Here is a 17,158-nt window from a genome sequence, read left to right on the forward strand (position 1 = left end):
AATTATCTTAAAGTAAAATGCAAACTTTACTGTCAATCCAAAATACTGGTGTTTTACTTTGTGTTCCAGGTCAGAAATGATATAATAAAATCAGGACTGACTTATTGTTTATATCTCAGTAGGAAACTCCAGGACATTCTACCTTCATTTTAACCTCTCTCTACCCTGAGATGTGTAATCAAACTCCCCAACACAGCAAAGTGAGGATAAAAATAACTGGCTTAAATCCTGGCGAGCCACCATACCACAGTAAGCAGGGTCTAAAGTAGTTTGGACTTTAGTTTAGGTAATTTGTATGTCAAAGTGTGGAAAAAAAATACTTGGATTTTCAGACATTTTTTCTTGTCAAAGAAAAAATGTTGCATTCATCCTTTTTGTTTTTAAACTTTATTTTGCATTGTATCTTATGTAATTTTTTCATCCATTCATCTTCCTCCTCACTCTTGTTTTTACAAAGCCTGCATTTAAAGTCTGTCTAGAGTAGAAATATCTTCCATAAAGTGATAGTGAATTGGTATACATTTTTTAAAATGGGTTAAAAAAAATACCCAGAGAGAAGAAAGTACTCCATAACGCCTGAAGCAATGATACAGCAATTGAGATTCTCACGATATAACTGAATAGAAATATAAGTGTGTGATCTATTCACTGTCATTTAAAACAGAATATCAGTATAATAACCTGGTATTTGCTGGTTAATTAGTCAAGCTGGTGGAACGAGCCTGCGGTCTGGTGCTCTACAGAACTGTCCTCTTTACTTTTCAGCTACGGTTATAAAATGGGGGATAGCTGGTGCTACTTTAGTTTCTGCACTATGCTTTTGCAACCATTAACAACCAAGCAAATCTTGTCTTTATTGTGAAAGAAACGCATAGTAACCTTCTTTTAGCCATCTGACCGGCAGTGCACAGCAATATGCGAGGGATGGGCAGCGCTGTCTAACTCTGCTCCGTACAGCTGTGGAAAACTTGTCACCTTTTCTGGCATCTCATTAATAGGATTTAAAACTTTTAGGAAGTGTAATGGAAACTTTTTTGAAGATTTTACTGTTTGAAAATGTAAAGTTGGAAAACCTTGACGTCACTCAATACCAGTTACCACCCCTATGTCTAATTACCAGTATAAAAAACTAAATACATCCTATCAATGGTTTTATTCACACAGTGTGGATGGACAAGGAAGAGACCTTTACGCTTGAGTTTAACATTGAACAAAAGAAACTAAAACATCTACTGCTGATGTTTTCCATTCATAAATCACTTGTTTATTATTTTAAAGCAAGATTCAAACAATATTCATACGGATTTCAGAGATCATAGGACCATTTTCTTCAATTATGCAGGAAATCACAAATCCTTGACCTCATCTCTTTTAGCCCAACATCATTTACAGCATGGTTGGGGTTGGGGAGAGAAGTAATTCAAAGTGGGTAATCAAAAAAAGCTGTTTCAGATGTCAGATTAACTTTATGCATAGATTCAAAAACTATTCAGCATGTCACACTAAATGCAACTCTGATTCACAGCTGCTTCAACCTAAATGTTCCCACAAGATTTTAAATCACATTTTAGACTCAGTCCCCTTAGGTTCAAAAACCAGTTTAAAGTTACAGTCCTCCCACTAAGGCAGAAAATACAGACACTGCTTCTCCTCTTAGTTGTTATTGCCCTGAGGAAGGTGCTCCCAGGTGTTAGAGGAAGAGAGAATGAACGTTCATTTCTCCCTTAATCCATCTCATTACTCAACCAAAACTAACTCTTGGAGACTGAGGTTTTCTCCATTTTGTGTTGTTACAGACCCCTCTAAAAGTATTCCTCTTTTGTCACGTTACGACCACAAGATTCAGAGTATTTTAACAGAATTTTATGGGGTGCAAGGACACCTTTGCAGGGTGCTTTAACTAATTTATTTAAAAGATGAACTGTCCTGTGTCTGTTGTATCTTCCTATATGCAAGTTGTTTTTAAACCATCTCTGAACATTTTTTATGAAAAAAAAAAAAAAGAACCAGTATCTACAATGTGTCTGCACAGATGACTCAAATACCACAATCTATTAATAGGTCTAACTACAGCTTCAAGGAACTCAAATGAGCACACAAACCTGTCAGGCACAAAGCAAATTAACTGAAACTGAAAACCAGAGAGATTCACAGTCCTGTATTTTAAGGGGGTGGCCAGTGATTATTCAATTTCAACCTGTAAACTGCAGATACCCATCAGAGCTCAGAAAACTGAAAATGTCAGTGTTTAACCAAAGGGATAGAGGGGATTCGGGCTATTGAGGACAAAACGCTGCACAGAAGAGTGCAGAAGGAAGCCTTCAGTGGATAGGCCTGTTAAATAAGTGCTGCATTCTCTTAAAGCTCCTCCCTCTCTATCTGAAAGTTAGCTGCAAGTTTAAAAGTCAGTGTACACAAATGTAAACCTTTGTTTCACCAACACACATCTGTTAGAGTTAGTATGGTCAGACTGGTGGAAATGCTCGACCTTCATGGTTTAAATTCGTTTAGACAGCAAAGGAAAGGAAAACCATTTCTGATGACTTACAGTATTTGTATTACTTTTACAGAGTCCATGGTTATAAAACATAACCCAATTAGCTTTTTTCTCCACAAACCTCATCACCCATTTGGTAAATTATATTACTATAGCTTTTTGAGTCATTTAAAGAAAAAGAATCATCCACAAAAACAAAAGAACATGGCACATAACCATACAGTCTTTAAAATAAAGAGAAATACACATTGGGGTCTTCCACACTGATTGTTCTTCCTCTTTAGGATTCTTTACACTGCAAAACCACCTCCCCCCGCAGGTTCAGCCCATCTGAGTTAAGCGTTGCTTTTGCACACAAATCAAAGGGTCACGTTGCTCAAGCCTCTCAAATGTCTTCTGATCTGATCTTAGACCTGTTGATGTAAACAGCATGTGCCCCTGTACGGCTCAGGCCCTCCCAGGTACTTTGAACAGTGTGTTGAATTGAATGTTAAACCACATCAATATGATAGAGCTCTGTGTCTGTGCAGCGCAGCAATAACCCGTTGACCTGCGGATGACCCTGAGCGGTGCATCATCCACAAACACCTCCTCGCTGCGTCAGTATTTGGGCGGCAAGTAGCTGGTTTCTCCCTGCGGCAGGAGGTTTGAGGTGAAGGGGGGCTGCTTCTGCGATTCGGGCATGTTGCTGGGGTAGATGTAGGTGGTGGGGGTGTACGTGGTGGGGTTGTAGGAGGTGGGAGCATAGGTGGGGGGGTAGGGGGTGTTGAGGTCCGGAGTTGGCTCAGTGTAGGTGGGAACGCTGACTTCATCGACGCCCCGACGGAAACGGCCCAGAGCGAAGTAGGTCAGGATTCCCTGTAGAAGGACAGAAAAATTAAGACGTTATTAAACTTTTTATTAGAATATTTTCCAGCAATAAATCAAAGATTAAGAGAGATGGTTTATTGATGTAAAAATTTAGGGTTTAGTGTGGATGAAAAGTTGTAGAGATGCTTTTAAGAGCTAAAAACCTCACCCCCATTTAGCTGAATGCGACTCTGCGAGCGCTTTGACAGTCCCGTGCAATATCTGGCACCAACATGTGTCAACTGATCTTTAAAATACTGTGAGCTGGAAACTGACACATTTATTTCTTCCTGTTTGTCTGGAGAAACCCAGCCGGTCTCGCTGTCCCAGATATTCCACAACTCAGTCATCTGGTTACATCATTTAGTCAAACTCACTTAAACCCCTGAAAGGTTCTCTCCACATATGTAATTTTCTTAAATCCATTACAGTTTTATGTATATTTTCATAAATATACATAAACAACACTGTAATTTATTTAACAGAGGCCCGAAAGACGCCTCTGTTTGCAAATCACAGATCAGTCCTCACTGGTCCATTCCGACAGACCAGGGGACACACTTTGAATGATGGGCAATGAGCAATATATTTCCTGAGTCAAGAATTAGGGATACCCAGAATCGTAGCAGGTTCTGGATCAAAGCATTTTAATGACTAAACTCAACTCACTAACTCTTTTGTTCACGTGCTGTGTGTGATTTTATATGAGGGGTTATGGTTGGTGTTAGCTAGCAAGCCAATACGGGAACATCTGCGATGCCAAAGCAAAGAATGACGTTTATGAAAGAGGAGAACAACTTTTTTCTGTAATTTTTCTCTGCACAGAATTGATCTGTCCTGCAAAGAAATTTGCTAAACTAAATTGTCAACAGGTCATATTAAAACAAAGAGTAAACATGCTAACGTTAGACTATCAGTTTAGCAAACTGCCTCGCATGAAAACATCAGCAGCAGCAGCAAGACTTGAGTTCACTGACTTATGTATATATGGATTTATATTCAGACAGACAAACTGATAATTGTGTTTTCTAATAAATAACTAATAATTATTTTTAGTAAATCACACTAATATATTCTAATTAAGTAAAGAAACAAGACAAACAAACATGTAATCTAACTACTTAAAGAGAAAGGGTTGGAAATATTTTTTTCTTCTGTTTCACAGTCAGCTCTCACCAGCGCACAGAAGAAGTCAGAGACTTGGTGACTTGTCTACGGTTTGATAGCAGTAATCACAATGAGGCCAAAGGGACATGTCATTCTTTCCAATTTGTCTGTTTACCTTTCAGAGGGAGAGCTTTCCAAGATATATCTAGCTAGGAACAATGTTTAAATCAAGGCCTGCTACAGGAACCAAAGGTATTCTCAGCAAAGGCACGGAAAGGCCACAGTAGATAAAACATCTTTACCTTTAAGCAGCATTAATTTCACATGCATTAAATTTTACTAAATGCTTTGAACATTTTATCATACAATCTTCATAAACATTGCACTCTGGATAATATCAGGAACACAGTCAGTGGAATAGAAGATTGGGTTCAGTGTAATGTTACCTGAAGGCAATTTGTGTTTACCTGCATACGTATGTTTAGGGTCAGTTTTTGTGCATTTTCCTAATGCTACAGAAGAAAAATATATTCCTTGGTACTTTGCTAAACTGCTAGTTATCCAATATTACATACAAAATAAAAAGCACATATGGTGGTAAGTATGGGGGTTGATTTAGAGTTTTTGATTTAATAATTCTTTGACAGTTTTCTTGATGAGGGGTGACCATTTCAAGACCTGAAAAATGGAGCTTCTCTAACCAAACAGGCAGGATAAGAAAAAAAAAGTCTTAAAATATCCAGAGGCAGTCTGGACTCCTACATGCTTTAGGTGTTTTTTAACAAACAGAGGAAGTTCAACACCATTGTTAGCCTCCATGGGAGTGATCAGTGAGGTCATAAAGCAGCAACAGCGAAGCAACTAAACCTCACATGAGCAGTCTATCATGAGTAAAGGAAACAATGATGTGCAAAGGGAGTAGTATCCTTTGCACATCATTGTTGCGCATCATGAAAAACACTCCTTTTTAACATGAACGTTACAGCTGATCTATGGTTTGGTTTACCCACGCAGACAAGCTTTAGGACCATTTATTTGCAATTGGTTTTGACAGAGATGGCCACAAATTCAGCTTTTTCTGAGTAAATTGAAGAAAGATCACTTTTCTGTTGGTAGAAAGACCTAAATGTATGTTCCAAAACTGGAGAGGCAACAAGAAATCAGCTGTTGACTGGAATCAGCAGATAATTAGTTTGGTCCCCCCTGACTAAAGACCAGTTTAAAATCAAATCAGTTATTTTTCCAGTTGGTGAACACACCATCCATAAGTGTTACCAGGTCACCAAACAGCAGCAGCCTTTAGTAAGGAAGTTGTGACTTGGTGAAGATGACTAGTTAATATAATAAGTAGCTTTTTTAATGAAGTCAGCAGAACCACAGAGACGTTAGAAGCTATTTACAAGGAAACCTTATTTTCTACAACATGTCGAGGCACATCACTGGATCATTCAGGCTGTGAGAAAGCTTTGAGCAGATAACAGGAAGCCAGAAAATAGTACAGAAATCTCTGCTGTTTTATCTCCTTGAGCTTTCAATCTCTTTGTTACAGAAACAGCTGGATTTGGAAATCTTGGCTTCCTTTAGGAAACCTCTCTTGGGAAAACACAAGGAAACTGCTGTTTTACTAATGCTAGGCATGCTAACCTAATAAAATATGCTAAAGATGGTTTAAAATGCCAACGCATAAATTATTTTTTTCTATCTGCTCCTACTATAACTAACAAATTGCTCACGGTTGGAAGAAATATATTTTAACTGATATTTCAGATCTGCTTATGTTGTAGTTCTTTAAAGACAAATGAGAATTAGCTAACTTTGTTTGATTTGCAGGTCAAAGAGATCAGAAATCAGCCACAAAAAATTTGGATTGGTGGTGCATCTCTATCCAAAACAAAAAGCCTATTTCTATTATCCCACGCCAAGGTTATTCACATATATATAAAATACTTTGATCAGAATTATATCAGCTTTATAGCCAAGTAAAATGTTAATTGTAAATAGTCACTGTAAAGTCAACTCTGATATTATTAACAATACATTTCTGCAGTGCATTTGATGCAGAACACATTCAAGCAGCTCAAATAGAGACAATGAGAGCCTGAATTACCCCAAATGCAACAAAATCTGACCGAAACATCTAGCCATGTTTTTGGTGCATCATATTTGAGTCGTTCAGGACTAAATCCAAAGCATAAAAAAGATGCATGTGGAGTAAAAAGAATCCAAGCATCCATCTGTGCAAACATAAATCCTAATGTGAAAGCATCATTGATTTTACAACTTTAAGAAAATGTATGTTAGCAAAATGTTTTTGCTAACCAATGCTGAAAGCCCGACAAAACCTCAAGAAAACAACACAGCAGCCTTTGTGCTCACCCATGTGGCGATGGAGAAGAACGAGAAGGCGATGGTGGCACGCGCTGCATCCACGGGGATCGCCCTGACATCATGAGTGCGCGCCCACTGGCTGGCCAAGAGGCAGAAACACACAAACCACAGGAAGGTCCACACCCCTGGAAAACATAGAGAGGGATGCAAAAACAGTCACTTTTTAAATGTAAAAATTCTGATATAGAGACCAAACTTTCCAGACATCTGCACAGAAACAACAGTTAAAAGTGTATGCATCTGCTTGACTGAGCACAAGCTGTTTTTTCTTTTCAAACCAACACCTCTTTGTTTGCTTGAAGAATGGCTTATTGTGTAGTGTGTTGTGTGCAGCTGATAAGAGTTTATTTCATCAGAATCTGCAGGATCATCCTCCAGCTCCACCCTGCAGCTCAGTCAGTTATCCAGTAAAAAACTCATTATTACATTCAAAGGAACAGGCGGTAGTGTGTGCTGCATGATGCCAAGCTTTTTAGAAGAGTCACATATTCAGAGTCGTTAAATATTAATATTGCACTTTACACAACACAAAAAACTGGGTGCTGACAATCTCCTGTATTATTACAAAAACATTTGCCCTTTCAGTTCATTTTTTTTTTCTATAGTTAGTTTGATGAATGATAGAGACAAATAATTAAAGAAAACCTTAAACATCACATTCAATTTAATTTGATTGCACATTATTTTCTGGCTCATTTTCATACCTGAAAAAGTGGAGCACAAAAAAAACAACATAGTGCAAAACTATGAAGCTGCGTAAAGACCAACACAGATACAATTTTTATAAATGCAGCCATAAAAGTGGGTGCATTTCACATGCTTTCTGTAATATATAATGATTTATTATCATCACCTACTTATTATCATCAGCAAGGGACAAAAACTCTAACATGTAATAAAAAAATACAAATAAAGATTGATGGCCTAGTACCTGGAAACCCTTAACGCTTGAAGAAAGCTGGACGACTTCAGTTGTTTCTCGTCATTTCACCTCTCATCAAATGGCCTAAAGTCATCATTGCTTTAGTTGGGCAGAGGCTGAAGACTGTTTATACTGAAAATGTAGTCAATGTAAGTAAAAATCCGGAAACAATTATTTTTGCTTCATTGTGTGATTGTCGATAGTGGTTTTCCTGCTTCTTTCTTGTTTAGACTTTTGTCAAAACCCATTGATTGATTGACTGATTAGGAGAAGGTCTGGTTTTTACGATAGAACTGGGTTAGAACTAATTATAAGCAGCGGGGGCGGAGTTTTCCCCCACTGCTCGATGGGAAAAATGTTTAAAACAGGAGGTGGCAAACTTCCTCTTTGCCTTCCTTAGCACTGCAAATACACTTGTCGGTCACTTTATTAGGCACACGTCTATAATTGCTTGCCAACACAACCAGTAAATTAGCCAACCTTATAGCAGCAGCTCAGTGCATTTAGGCATCTAGACGTGGTGAAGATGCAGCTCGATCTGAGAGGCGCATTTGGTGTAAGCACCTGCTGGTTCATTGTTGTAACATGTGCAAATAAATCAAAGATGATATAAAAAACAAAGATGATATAAAAATATTAAATATAGTTTTTTTTTTATTTACGCACTTAAGCAAGAGTTTCCAAGCTAAACCTAATTTATAAAAACAATTGGTGCAGCTGTACAGGTCTATTGGAGCTCACTGCTCACCTGAGAAACCAAGGTCTGCCATGACGGTGTACTTCCTGTCCTGGGCGTTGCTCATAAAGGGCACGTAAACATCCAGCATGAGGAAGGCCACGCAGACCAGGAAAGCAATCACCCCGATACCCACAGCATACTGACATGCCGAGTTGCTCTGGTTGAAGATGCACTTCACCTCGGCACTGGTAGCAGAGTTGATGTACCCCTCTGTGGTGATGCAGGCAAATACCACCAAGGCAAACACCTACAAGGACACAAAGTAAGGAACAAGCTGGTAATTAGCTTCATGGACGGTTTAGCCATTACTACAATTTGCATAATTCCCACAGTTTTAAGCAAAGCTAAACATTTATAGATTATTATCGCCTCCAGGAAGTCATTTGGTTCAGCTCATGAAAGGACTGAGGGGAAATCTCTAAAAAACTGAATTCAACTTAATTCTAGTAAAACATTGGTGAATTTGCTCAGCTTTTCTATTAGAGACACAATTTATAGGTTTATCAATGAAAGCAACTTTTATTTGGTTTCCACAGTCAGATAAGAGAATAACAGGATTAAACTGTGTTGCATATAGTCCTGTTTCTCACTGTCAACACTTTAAAGAGCCCCCTTCTGCTGCCTGGTTTCTCGGACTGTCTCATGGTTGTGGTCAGCTGCTATCCGCTCCAATTACTCGCTGCACCACATGACCTTGTTTTGAGTGCAGCTGCCTGCCATGTGATTGCCGAGATGCCACTAGCTCCCTCCACAACATTCAAAGAGAGCTGGGAGGGAGGAGGGCAGCAGAAGAGGAGGCTGTTTAACAAGTGGGAAGCGAGGAAGAGGTTGTAGCTCTGCTGTTAGGAAGAGACCAGAGATATGAGTAAATGGGAGTTGAAAATATAGGTTCAGGTGGAGGTTTAAGGTACATAAAAGGACAGAAAATTCATATAAAGGATATTTCCCCCAAGATAAAATATGTATCTTCAGAAAAGGATTTGCCCAGAATAACTGGATGATCTAAATTCCTTCCCAGTCAGCGGTCTGATTGTACCAGACGCAAGTCAAATAATACAAACAAATGAATTAATTGAGTTGGCAGAATGATGGAGGAGGACCAGCATCTGCAAGCTGCTGTTTAGGAAATTATTACATTTAAAATTTACAAATGATATTGGTGGGGTAATATTGTTCCACTTTGTAAAATATAAAATTTTGAAAGAGTTTCTTTGTTCGTAAACAAAACTTTAAGATAACCTTTATTACCTTAGGGATGCCCCAATCAATCTGTCATTTAGGATTAGGCATTTCCTAAATTCTATACAGGTCCTTCTCAAAATATTAGCATATTGTGATAAAGTTCATTATTTTCCATAATGTCATGATGAAAATTTAACATTCATATATTTTAGATTCATTGCACACTAACTGAATTATTTCAGGTCTTTTATTATCTTAATACGGATGATTTTGGCATATAGCTCATTAAAACCCAAAATTCCTATCTCACAAAATTAGCATATCATTAAAAAGGTCTCTAAACGAGCTATGAACCTAATCATCTGAATCAACGAGTTAACTCTAAACACCTGCAAAAGATTCCTGAGGCCTTTAAAACTCCCAGCCTGGTTCATCACTCAAAACCCCAATCATGGGTAAGACTGCCGACCTGACTGCTGTCCAGAAGGCCACTATTGACACCCTCAAGCAAGAGGGTAAGACACAGAAAGATATTTCTGAACGAATAGGCTGTTCCCAGAGTGCTGTATCAAGGCACCTCAGTGGGAAGTCTGTGGGAAGGAAAAAGTGTGGCAGAAAACGCTGCACAACGAGAAGAGGTGACCGAACCCTGAGGAAGATTGTGGAGAAGGGCCGATTCCAGACCTTGGGGGACCTGCGGAAGCAGTGGACTGAGTCTGGAGTAGAAACATCCAGAGCCACCGTGCACAGGCGTGTGCAGGAAATGGGCTACAGGTGCCGCATTCCCCAGGTCAAGCCACTTTTGAACCAGAAACAGCGGCAGAAGCGCCTGACCTGGGCTACAGAGAAGCAGCACTGGACTGTTGCTCAGTGGTCCAAAGTACTTTTTTCGGATGAAAGCAAATTCTGCATGTCATTTGGAAATCAAGGTGCCAGAGTCTGGAGGAAGACTGGGGAGAAGGAAATGCCAAAATGCCAGAAGTCCAGTGTCAAGTACCCACAGTCAGTGATGGTCCGGGGTGCCGTGTCAGCTGCTGGTGTTGGTCCACTGTGTTTTATCAAGGGCAGGGTCAATGCAGCTAGCTATCAGGAGATTTTGGAGCACTTCATGCTTCCATCTGCTGAAAAGCTTTATGGAGATGAAGATTTCATTTTTCAGCACGACCTGGCACCTGCTCACAGTGCCAAAACCACTGGTAAATGGTTTACTGACCATGGTATCACTGTGCTCAATTGGCCTGCCAACTCTCCTGACCTGAACCCCATAGAGAATCTGTGGGATATTGTGAAGAGAACGTTGAGAGACTCAAGACCCAACACTCTGGATGAGCTAAAGGCCGCTATCGAAGCATCCTGGGCCTCCATAAGACCTCAGCAGTGTCACAGGCTGATTGCCTCCATGCCACGCCGCATTGAAGCAGTCATTTCTGCAAAAGGATTCCTGACCAAGTATTGAGTGCATAACTGTACATGATTATTTGAAGGTTGACGTTTTTTGTATTAAAAACAATTTTCTTTTATTGGTCGGATGAAATATGCTAATTTTGTGAGATAGGAATTTTGGGTTTTCATGAGCTGTATGCCAAAATCATCCGTATTAAGACAATAAAAGACCTGAAATATTTCAGTTAGTGTGCAATGAATCTAAAATATATGAATGTTAAATTTTCATCATGACATTATGAAAAATAATGAACTTTATCACAATATGCTAATATTTTGAGAAGGACCTGTAATACTACATTAAAAGTTATTAAAATGAATGCCATGTATGCGCTTAAAAACCCAGTAGTAGTTATTGCAAAAAAAGATCAAACGAATGCGATTCTGGTGATCAATGCAGAGAATTTAACCAAACAGAGTATTAAGACTGGATTAAGAAATTTATAAATTATTATGATGAAACTTAGTAAAATAAAATAATTGTCACACAGCATCAAAATGTTTGAACCTTGTTTGACTGTATGTTTGATTTTCTTATTGTCATATTTACTCGGCATGCTAGCCGTTTTCCTAACTCCTCTATTTGATATAAAGGTGGACACTCACCTGTCAGCATTTTACTGCGATTACCTTCTTGAATATAGAGGTTTGATTTAGTAAGACAACCAAAACAAAACGGAGAAAAAACGGTGAAGAAAACCACAACAGACAGACTTGGGAGGGCATTCCCGAGCAGATCAGTGCATCCTTCCCACTGATTTCAGCACCAGCCTGGAATGTGAGCAGGTCTGGTTCCTGCTGCGATCAGAAGCTACAGAGGAGATTACAGCAAACCAGAGAGCTTCTTGAAAGACAGGTAGGTGTTGATGACCCTTTAGGTCAGGCTGCTGACATCATCATGTATAATACAACTAATTCTTATTCACCTCATTTACATCTTCTTTCTGTGTATATAGTGCTTAGATTATTCTCAAGACACCCTCATGAGGACTAAAATAATGAGGCACATGACGTCGCCCAGTACGGCAGAGCCGAGGTCCCACCCTGGAGCCAGGCCTTGGGTCGGGATCTGTCAGAGAGCGCCTGGTGGCCGGGTTGCTCATCGCGGGACCCGGCCAGGTCAAGCCCGAAGGAGAGACGCAAGGCCATCCCCCAGTGGGCCCACCACCTGCAGGGGGAACCGTGAGGGACTGGTGCAAAGAGGATTGGGCAGCGGACGAAGGTGGAGACCTCGGCGGCCCAATCCCCAGATTCTTAGGCTGGCTCTATATGGACGTGGAATGTCAACTCACTGGGGGGAAGGAGCCTGAGCTTGTGCGGGAGGTTGAGAGATATTAACTAGAAGTAGTTGGGCTCACCTCCTCGCACAGCGTGGGCTCTGGAACCCATCTCCTCGAGAGGGGCTGGACTCTCTTCTATTCTGGAGTGGCCCACAGGGAGAGGCAGTGGGCTGGCGTGGGTTTGCTTGTTGCCCCCCAGCTCAGCCGTCTCATGTTGGGCTTTACCCCAGTGGATGAGAAGGTCGCATCCCTGCGCCTTCGGGTTGGGGACAGGTCTCTCACTGTCATTTGGTATTGGAGAGGAGAGTCTGGCCGATAGTCGAACCTCGGCTTCAGGAGGAGCAGTGTGGTTTTCGTCCCGGCTGTGGAACACTGGACCAGCTCTACACCCTCTACAGGGTACTCGAGGGTTCATGGGAGTATAACCAACCGGTTCACATGTGTTTTGTGGACCTGGAGAAAGCATTCGACTGTGTCCCTTGTGGTGCCCTGTGGGGGGTGCTCCAGGAGTATGGAATCGGGGGCCCTTTACTAGGGGCCCTCCGGTCTCTGTACAAGCGGAGCAGGAGTTTGGTCCGCATTGCCGGCACTAAGTGGGACCTGTTCCCGGTGCATGTTGGACTCCGGCAGGGCTGCCCTTTGTCACTGGTCCTGTTCATAACTTTTATGGACAGGATTTCTAGGCGCAGCCAAGGGCCGGAGGGGGTCTGGTTTGGGGACCAGTGGATTTCGTCTCTTCTTTTTGCAGATGACGTAGTCCTGCTGGCCTCCTCTAGCCAAGACCTCCAGCATCCTGGACGCCTTCCTCGGGAGGTGTTCCAGGCACGTCCCACCGGGAGGAAGTCCAGGGGACGGCCCAGGACACGCTGGAGGGACTATGTCTCTCGGCTGGCCTGGGAACGCCTTGGGCTCCCCCCAGATGAGCTGAAGGAGGTGTCTGGGCAGAGGGACGTCTGGGCGTCCCTGCTAAATCTGTTGCCTCTGCGAACCGGTCCCGGATAAAGCGGAAGACGACGAGTACAAGTACGAGTATTATTTTATTTAGCCTGTCGAGAGTGTATATTTGTGTGTATATATATTTTTTCAGATTTTTTCAATTGTTTCCAAGTGTTTATTTTGAAAGAATTTTACAGTCTGTAAATATTTAAATAATTCCATTTTATATTGTTTGTAATTTTGTTCACTTTTTATTCATGGTTATTTATTATTGTTTCTGTTATTTATCCTTCCTAACATTACCTTACTAAAGGTTCATCTTTACCCTGTCCTGCTGCTGAAACCATTTAATTTCCACCTAGGGGGATGATAAGGTTTATCTTGTCTTTATATTAATAATTGTGTGATAGTTACAGAAGTTTATGTGCTCATTTACTCGACTGTTTAGGGGGTGGATCCCTGCACGATTGAAACGATAGCGTTTTATTAATTCACTGTCGTTCATTGTACAGAGAATATTTCTCCCTTCCGTCATCTTCCCTGCTTAAAAGTACTCCTTGCTACTCTTAACATTTGTTCACTTTTGGAGCTCTCTTAGGCCAAAGATGCTTCGTGAATAACTTTTAACTAACCGAGGGAAAATTCTAAAAGAAAATCTTAGAATTTGAGAAATTCCACAATTTTCTTACAATGACGTCACTAGGAGCTACTTTTAGTCTTAGGATTGTTACTGAATATGGGCCCTGGTGCCTATGGATGCCAGTGAAGGACAATCAACTCATTGTTATGTTCTAGAAACCATTTTGAAATTATTTAAGGTTTGATGTGTGTCATGATGCATTAATCTGCAGAAAGAAGCCATGAGAAGATGGCTACACCGGTCAGCAACAATACTCAGGTTGGCTGCGGTGTTTGAACAATGTTCACTTGGTACTAAGAGACAAAAAGTGAGCGAGGAAAATATCTCCCACACCATTACATCACCTCTCCCAGCCTGAACCACTGACACAAGCAGGACAGATCCATGCTTATGTGTTGTTCTGACTACTTCTGATCCTGGAAGCTCAAATCGAGACTCAGTGAACCAGTCGACATTTTTACCCTCTGTTATTGCCCAAAGTAGGCAACCCTATGCAAATTGTACCCTTAGTTTCTGCTCTCAGCTGACAAAAGGGTGCAACCTGTGTGGTACTCTGCTGCTGTAGCCCATCTGTTTCAAGGTTTGATGTGTTCTGCGTTCAGAGATGCTATTTTGTATAACTCGGTTGAAAACAATTGGTTATTTCAGCAAGCCAGAACAGCAATATAATGTTGACAACCCGTAATACAGTTTCACAAGAAGTGCAAATGAAAAACGTTTTGATTGATAAAAAAATTGCAGCGTAAAATGTGGTGGCATTAGTGTAGCTAATAAGATCACAAACACTACAGCAACAACAGATATCAGGAGTTGAGTTCAGTCAGGGTTATCTAAAAAGCCAGTGATTGAAATACATGTAAGTGGATTTAAATCGGGCCTGTTTGTTTCCATGTAAAGGGCCAAGAGATAATTTGTTGTGATTTGGCGCAATATGGATGAAGTGAATTGACAAAAGCTCAAGAATTTTAGACTGAAAATGACTGTAGTCAGCATTTTCTTAACATTTAGCGTTGCAGAGCACATTGCTCAATGTTAGAAACATCCATAATAAAAGTTTCATTTTCAGTCAGTAAAATACTGTCAGTGTCTCTAGAATAGCCAGTTGTGGAAAAGCAAAAGCACTTGTGTTTTGTAGAGAAAAATCTATAAGAGGTAAACTTTGTTTGCATTAAATAGTTTTTTGCCCCCATTTCAGATCATACTAATTATTAGATCCAACATTAGCAGACTTTTCCTTAATCCAAGAGGATCTAAAGCACATCGTCGGACCTGGACGTGTGAGTCCAGTAAAAACCAAGGATAAAATAAGCTTTAAATCACCAGATACAGACTCTGATCTAGAATGGAGGAATTTCAGATGAGTTGTACACAGCTGGAACAAGTATCCACTGCATTTAAGGGGGGGCGGGGGGGGGGGGGGGGGGTCGATAGTTGGCCAGGAGTAAACGAAAGGGGTCAGCAGGTGGGGAGCGGTATCACCTTACCTGCCTGTTCAGAGCCCCTGTTTAGCAACAGCACACTTATGTCTCTCTCTCTCACACACACAAACACACACACAGTGTTTCAAAGCACATAAACAATGATCACCGCCAAGGTCATGTTCTGTCCTTAGCCCTCATCTGATAGCCTGGATAGAGAACTTTATCTGGATTAAAATACGTGTTTTGTCTGATCTGAATCACCTGGAGGACTTCATTCTTCAGGAATATGTCCAACAAGGAGAGTTAGGATGGTTTTATTCAGGAAGCTACCCAACGACAGAGAAACAGAAACCTGAACCAGACCCAAGTAGGTGCAGTGGCCTGGAGATTTTGTGGGACCCAAAATAGTGGTATTGTTTTAAATTAATGGGTGTTTTATAAACAGTATATCACAGTGAGGTGCTTTAAGTTGTTGAATTTTGATGTAGAGAACTAAAACGTAACTATTTGACAACAATGTCATAGCCCAGTCTCTAACATAACCCTCGACCTCTGAGGACATTAGATGAAATAACAGGGGCTCACGCCCTCCTGAATCCGGCCCTGCTCACAGCAGGTGAATAGTTGACTGTCTCGCTGAGATTTTAGGAATATCCAAAACATTTCCTAGCAACAGGTGATCACACAGCAAAACTCCCCCTAATTTTTGCTCATACCCAATTCAAAGTGAACGCATTCTCGTTTTAAAACTATTGCACGTCATAGAAGTAGGACAGATATAGGTCAGAGATTAACAGTTGTGTTCAGATGGTAATTTCCTCCCGGAAGTGACAATCTAGATGACATTGTCCTCAGTGTTGATCTGTCACCAAGCAGCTGCAAGAAACACGACGCCTGCTGGACACGCACCAACATTTTAACTCCAGTTTAATTAAACTTAATATCCCTCTCACCACAGACCACATGTTAGATTAAGTTATCGCTCTGTCTCTGTTTAAACCTGAGCTTCTCCAACCTGTGCACTCACTCACCCAGCTGAGCAGCCGCACGATGGTTTGCGGCTGTCGGACGAACTTGTAGAAGTCAAAGCCTCCTCCAGCCAGCGCAGCGCCGTATGCACTTGGACCTCCTGTCTCCGCCATGTCTGAGCCTCGGTATGGAGCCGATTCTCCGGAGAAGAGAAGGCAGCCTGTGGTCTTAGCTGAACCAAAACTCAAAAGTGCTGCCACCTCCTGTGAGCGTTTCCCTAAAGTGACTTCGCAGCGAGGAGGGGAGCGGCGCAGAGAGGGGCGGAGCTGCCAGACCCGTCTGCCTGGGAGGCTGACTGTCAATGTTGCTATTATTTAAAGCAGACTTTTTCGGAAGACGGCAGCGTACAGTGCTAAAACAATATACCGGGATTACAGTACCAAAGCTTTAGTACAGTTTATCTCAGCTGATTGTATACACAGTAAGGCATGCTGCCTTTTAAATCTGTCAAAGACCATTTGATTTGAAAGAGCAATAAATGACATTTAGATGATACCAATATCATGAATGTAGGTTAAAACGTAAAACAGGTACAGCATTTTAATAACTGAAATTATGGGGTGTGTTCCCCAATTTACATCAAAACCTGAGAAAAGCTACATGTTAGATATTACCCTAAAATGTTCAACAAATGATCTTTGATTAATGATTTGCCTTTTAAGTGAATGGAATAAATGTTATGTAATAGCAAATGTCAGTCTTCTTATTTTGCCCAAAGGTGATGT

General features: G+C 40.9%; 1 protein-coding gene across 1 annotated transcript; it reads right to left on the minus strand.

Moving 5' to 3' along the window:
* Positions 1 to 1,236: 1,236 nt before the first annotated feature.
* On the minus strand, positions 1,237 to 16,670 carry syngr2b (synaptogyrin 2b). The gene is made up of 4 exons (XM_047366071.1): positions 16,436 to 16,670; positions 8,512 to 8,749; positions 6,830 to 6,966; positions 1,237 to 3,355 (listed from the first exon to the last, which is right to left on the minus strand). The coding sequence occupies exons 1-4, from the start codon at positions 16,544 to 16,546 to the stop codon at positions 3,098 to 3,100; spliced, it is 744 nt and encodes a 247-aa protein (XP_047222027.1). The 5' UTR covers positions 16,547 to 16,670; the 3' UTR covers positions 1,237 to 3,097.
* Positions 16,671 to 17,158: the final 488 nt, after the last annotated feature.

Source organism: Girardinichthys multiradiatus, chromosome 5 (genome assembly GCF_021462225.1).
Source record: "Girardinichthys multiradiatus isolate DD_20200921_A chromosome 5, DD_fGirMul_XY1, whole genome shotgun sequence".
Classification (NCBI taxonomy): Eukaryota; Metazoa; Chordata; class Actinopteri; order Cyprinodontiformes; family Goodeidae; genus Girardinichthys; species Girardinichthys multiradiatus.